The 5,809-nt window shown below is 50.0% G+C and overlaps 1 protein-coding gene across 1 annotated transcript; it reads left to right on the forward strand.

Moving 5' to 3' along the window:
* Positions 1-1,610: 1,610 nt before the first annotated feature.
* On the forward strand, positions 1,611-4,121 carry LOC114175478. Its single transcript, XM_028060232.1, has 3 exons — positions 1,611-1,943; positions 2,229-2,415; positions 4,018-4,121. Exons 1-3 carry the CDS (start codon positions 1,611-1,613, stop codon positions 4,119-4,121), a joined length of 624 nt encoding a protein of 207 aa, XP_027916033.1.
* Positions 4,122-5,809: the final 1,688 nt, after the last annotated feature.

A 5,809-nucleotide genomic window follows, 5' to 3' on the forward strand; every position in this document is an offset into this window, starting at 1 on the left:
CATGTGAACTGAATGTGTGGTTTGAAATTAAAAGAACATGGTATTGACATGAGATGAGACCCTAGACTCATGGGACGGTGATGATCAGAGGTATGGATTCAAGATGTGATGCGTATGAGGAATAAATCTCATGGATGAGTATGGAATTGTAAACATGCTTTTGATGTTCTCCTAATGTTGTTTTATGAATGTTGGTCCGTGTCAGCGTGTAATTCCTTGGAGTCTCTAGGTGAGACCTCTGGGGTCGCGCTTCAGTGGTCGGGACGTAATTCCATGGCCCCTATTAGTGGGTGCCCATGGTGGTGCCCCATCTGTATAACTAGGTAAGGATTCAAGGTAAGGACTGCATCCTGACACTCTAAGGGGCCAGTTAGTCTCACTTAGAGCAGACTGACTCCTGTGGTGAGAGTAGCAGGAGGCCTGAAATTCATTAAGGGCTAACCTTGTGGTGAGAGAGATTTGATTCATCGTAACACTTGTAACACATAGCTCGGAGATGAGCAGCTCAGAGTCGAGCAGGGGTATTCACCACAAGTGCGAGCGTCCGCTGAATCCGACCAAGTTATACGTATCCGGATGAGTCGAGTCGTAGTGTATTGAATGAAGAGTCATAACATGTTTGGTTGCTATGTGGATATGAGATGAGGAAAATATATTTGACTGCACGATGAATATGTTGTTGGCTCTAGCTTACCCGTTTTGTTGCATGGTTGTGATGTATGTGGCTGTTCTCTCTTGCGATGATCATCAACTTGGTTGATGGGAGCAGATGGGCGAGGTTCTCATGGGCATCAAGGGAATGGCGACTCCGCTACTTAGCCATCTGGGCTGGATCTCACACTTCTTCCTTTCGTGTTTTCTTTAGGGCTATGGCCCTGTATTCGTGGTTTTTAGATTGTAACTTTTAGTTAAACAGCTATCCTACTTTTGTTGGCATCGTGGTGTGCCTAGTTTTGTAGGGGTGATGTTGGAAACCCCAGGACTGCGTTGTCATGCTATCTTATGTGTGGCGTTTCCTTTAATTGCGTTTATAAATTAAATGGGACGTTACATTTATGGTATCAAAGCGGTCATTCCTTAGGTCTGTGAACTTAGGTTGTCCGCTTAGCTTTCTCTGTGTGTCTCTGAGTGTTTAGTTAAAATTCATGCCTTTATCAAGCCTAACCAAGCGATTTTCTGTGTGCCAGTGGACTATGGCACCTCCTCGCCGAGCTTCTCAATCATCCTAGGGGGACGCACCAGACATCGCCAGAGCCATAGAGGCGATGGTAGCAGCTATGACGCAGCAGAGTGCTGCGATGATGCAGCAGCATGAGGCATCCATGCAGCGACAGGCGGCGTCGCTAGAGCAGCAGCAGGCTGTGATGCAGCAAATGGAGGCTGCGAGAGTGGCTGCTGAGGATGCTCATCGGCAGCACATGGAGGCCCTCCACCAGTTGGAGGAGAACAGGACAGCTGCTCCTGTGTTTGGTCCTGAACCACGACCTGCAGCTAGGGAGTGGAGCCTGGAGGACTTTCTAAAACACCACCCGGCGAAGTTCGACGGGAAGACTAGTCCTGACGCCGCAGACCAATGGCTGAAGGACCTGGAGCGCATCTATGATGCGAAGATGTGCCCTGCAGAGAACAGGTTGGCGTTCTCTGTGTATATGCTCACGGGGGAGGCAGAGCATTGGTGGAGCAGCACCCGATCTATCCTGGAGGAGAGGGATGAGCCAGTGACGTGGGAAACTTTCAGGGATAGATTCCTCTCCGAGTACTTCCCGGACAGCATCCGATACGCTAAGGAGGTGGAGTTCCTCCAGTTGACCCAGGGAGGGAAGACTGTTACTGAGTATGCTGAGAGGTTCAAACACCTCAGCCGCTTCTACACCCTACCACTCGATGAGGAGTGGCGATGCAGGAAGTTCGAGAATGGGCTTCGCGGTGACATTCGTTTGATGGTAGCTCCCTTGTCCATCAAGGACTTCGCCGCTCTGGTAGAGAAGGCCAGGGTGATGGAGAAGATAAAGCGCGAGGTGGAAGGCCAGCGCCCACAACAGCCACAGCCGCCTCAGAGGATCGGTGGACCATCTGGGTCCAAGCCCAGGCACGAGGAGCGGAGGAGACCGTATGATAGGCCCCACCATCAGTCTCAGGGGTCTAGGGGTCTTCCTTCTCAGCAGGGTCGAGTGCAGTGTTACACATGTGGAGGACCCCACCCGAGGTACGCTTGTCCGCGTATGGAGGGCTACCGCAGATGCAACAACTGTGGCAAGGAGGGCCACTTTGGGAAGGATTGTCCCACCCTTGCTAGGGCAGCAGCACGCCTTCCAGTTCAGACTCCTCACCAGCATCAGCGGAGAGATAGAGGCAACAGGCCTCAGGCGACAGGCAGAGTTTATGCCATGACCGGAGCTGAGGCTGCAGGTTCAGGTAACCTTGTTATGGGTTATTGTGTGATTTCTGGGATGAGGTGTTGTGTGTTGTATGATTCTGGAGCGACACACTCTTTTGTGTCTTTTGCTTGTGTGGAACGGTTGGGTTTGCCGGTGCGCGAGCTGCAGTGTGAGCTTGCGGTGTCTACTCCGGCGTCGGGTTTGGTCAGGACGTCGTCCTTGTGTGCTAGGCTTCCAGTGGAGGTAGAGGGGCGCATGTACAGAGTGAACTTAATATGCCTACCTCTACAGGAGTTGGAGGTAATCTTAGGGATGGATTGGCTCTCTGCTAATCGCATTCTGATAGATTGTCGGGAGAAGAAGTTGTTGTTTCCCGACTCAAAGGGGCATGAGTTGGTGTCCTCCCAGGGTGTTATGAGGGAACTACAGGACGGTGCGCAGTGCTACATGATCTTCACACATATGGGGGTGGACAGAGGAGAGACGACGTCTGTGATACCAGTCGTTCAGGATTTTGTGGATGTGTTCCCGGAGGAGGTACCAGGGTTGCCTTCCAATAGAGAGGTGGAATTCTCCATCAATCTAGTCCCAGGCACAGGTCCGGTATCGATGGCTCCGTATCGTATGGCTCCAGCAGAGTTGGTAGAGCTTAAGAAACAGATAGAGGATCTAATGGAGAAACAGTTCATCCGACCCAGCACTTCACCTTGGGGAGCACCGATGTTGCTGGTAAAGAAGAAGGACGGGAGTTCACGTTTGTGTGTGGACTACAGGCAGCTGAACAAGATGACGATCAAGAATAAGTATCCACTTCCGAGAATTGATGACTTGATGGATCAGTTGCATGGGTCATCGGTGTTCTCGAAGATAGATCTGCGATCGGGTTATCATCAGATTTTGGTAAAGGCTGATGATGTACAGAAGACAGCCTTCAGGTCGAGGTATGGCCACTATGAGTACGTGGTTATGCCGTTTGGTGTGACCAACACTCCCGCAGTGTTCATGGACTACATGAACAGGATCTTTCGACCTTTCCTAGATAAGTTTGTTGTAGTCTTCATAGAAGACATCCTTATCTATTCCAGGACTCAGGAGGAACATGCAGAACACCTGAGTCCTGGAATAGATAAGGATGTCGTCTATGAAGACTACAACAAACTTATCTAGGAAAGGTCGAAAGATCCTGTTCATGTAGTCCATGAACACTGCGGGAGCGTTGGTCACACCAAACGGCATAACCACGTACTCATAGTGGCCATACCTCGACCTGAAGGCTGTCTTCTGTACATCATCAGCCTTTACCAAAATCTGATGATAACCCGATCGCAGATCTATCTTCGAGAACACCGATGACCCATGCAACTGATTCATCAAGTCATCAATTCTCGGAAGTGGATACTTATTCTTGATCGTCATCTTGTTCAGCTGCCTGTAGTCCACACACAAACGTGAACTCCCGTCCTTCTTCTTTACCAGCAACACCGACATCCTTATCTATTCCAGGACTCAGGAGGAACATGCAGAACACCTGAGGTTGGTGCTTGGTGTTTTGAGAGAGAAGCAGCTGTATGCCAAGTTGTCCAAGTGCGAGTTCTGGATGGATGAGGTTCAGTTTTTGGGACATGTGATATCCGCTCAGGGGATTGCAGTAGACCCGGCAAAGGTCGAGGCAATGGTAAAGTGGGAGAGTCCGAAGTCAGCCACAGAGATCAGGAGCTTCGTGGGACTAGCGGGCTACTATAGGAGATTCATAGAGGGTTTCTCCAAGATAGTGGCGCCTCTGACCTTGCTTACTCGGAAGGACCAACCTTTCACTTGGACGGATAAGTGTGAGGAAAGTTTCCAAGAACTGAAGAGAAGATTGACTAGCGCTCCGATACTAGTGATCTCGGATGTCGGTAAGCCGTTTGAAGTCTACTGTGACGCCTCTCACCTCGGACTTGGGTGTGTTTTGATGCAGGAAAAGAAGGCAGTGGCATATGCTTCGAGGCAGCTTAAGATACATGAGCGTAACTACCCCACTCATGACCTTGAGTTGGCAGCGATAGTATTTGCCTTGAAAATCTGGAGGCACTACCTTTATGGTGCTCAGTTCTGAGTGTTCAGCGATCATAAGAGCCTCAAGTACTTGTTTGATCAGAAGGAGTTGAACATGAGGCAGAGGAGGTGGATGGAATTCCTGAAGGATTATGACTTCGAACTTCTATACCATCCGGGGAAGGCAAATGTGGTAGCAGATGCTCTGAGTAGAAAGACGGTACATACGGCACATCTCATGATAAAAGAGGTAGAGCTACTAGAAAAGTTCAGAGATACGAGGATACAGGTGGAGTTGGGGTCTGAGTCCATTAGGTGTAGTACCCTTACTATATCTAGTGACTTCTTGGGCTCGATCAGAGAGAGACAGTTGTTGGATGCCAGTCTGAACAGAGTTAGAGATCAGATTGGGTCGGACGAGGCTAGAGACTTTGCTTTGGGTGATGATGATATACTACGGTTTCGGGGCAGAGTATGTGTACCGGATGATGCCGAGGTGAGAAAGCTGATTCTTGAGGAAGGACACAAGAGTCGTCTTAGCTTGCATCCTGGCATGACTAAGATGTACCAGGACCTCAAGGAGACTTTCTGGTGGCAGGGGATGAAGAAGGATGTGGCTCAGTTTGTATCCGCCTGTCTGACGTGTCAGAAGGCGAAGGTGGAGCATCAGAGACCCGGTGGCGTTCTACAGTCGTTGGAGGTACCAATATGGAAATGGGATATCATCTCCATGGACTTCGTGACTCATCTTCCACGGACTTTTAGGGGACATGACATTATCTGGGTGATAGTGGATCGACTGACCAAGAATGCACACCTTTTGGCGATGAACTTGAGAATGTCTATGGCCAAGCTAGCCCAGTTGTACATTAAGGAGATAGTAAGACTCCATGGAGTGCCCTCGAGTATAGTTTCCGACAGAGACCCACGATTCACGTCCCGGTTTTGGAAAACGCTACAAAGTGCTATGGGTAGCAAGCTCACCATGAGTTCAGCCTATCACCCTCAGACCGATGGCCAGTCTGAGAGGACGATCCAGTCATTAGAGGATTTGTTGAGGACTTGCATATTGGATCATCTGGGGGCTTGGGATGAAGTACTGCCTTTGATAGAGTTCACCTACAACAACAGCTTTCATGCGAGCATTGGCATGGCGCCATACGAGGCTCTTTACGGCAGGAGGTGTAGGACTCCTCTTTGCTGGTATCAGGATGGAGAGGCCGTGTTGGTTGGACCTGAGTTGTTAGAGCAGACCACCGAGAAGGTGAGGATGGTGAGAGACAGGATGTTGGCTTCGCAGAGTAGACAGAAGGCCTATGCGGATCGCAGGAGGAGGCCTTTGGAGTTTGTAGCGGGAGACCATGTATTCTTGAGGGTGACCCGAACCACGGGCG

Source organism: Vigna unguiculata, chromosome 3, assembly GCF_004118075.2.
Source record: "Vigna unguiculata cultivar IT97K-499-35 chromosome 3, ASM411807v1, whole genome shotgun sequence".
Taxonomy (NCBI): domain Eukaryota; kingdom Viridiplantae; phylum Streptophyta; class Magnoliopsida; order Fabales; family Fabaceae; genus Vigna; species Vigna unguiculata.

Coding starts and splice junctions, on each gene's coding strand:
- LOC114175478 (XM_028060232.1), top strand. CDS start 1,611: ATGTGCCCTGCAGAGAACAGGTTGGCGTTCTCTGTGTATATGCTCACG. Junction 1,944..2,228: donor GCGGTGACATTCGTTTGATG/GTAGCTCCCTTG, acceptor CCGCGTATGGAG/GGCTACCGCAGATGCAACAA. Junction 2,416..4,017: donor AGCTGAGGCTGCAGGTTCAG/GTAACCTTGTTA, acceptor ATATCCGCTCAG/GGGATTGCAGTAGACCCGGC.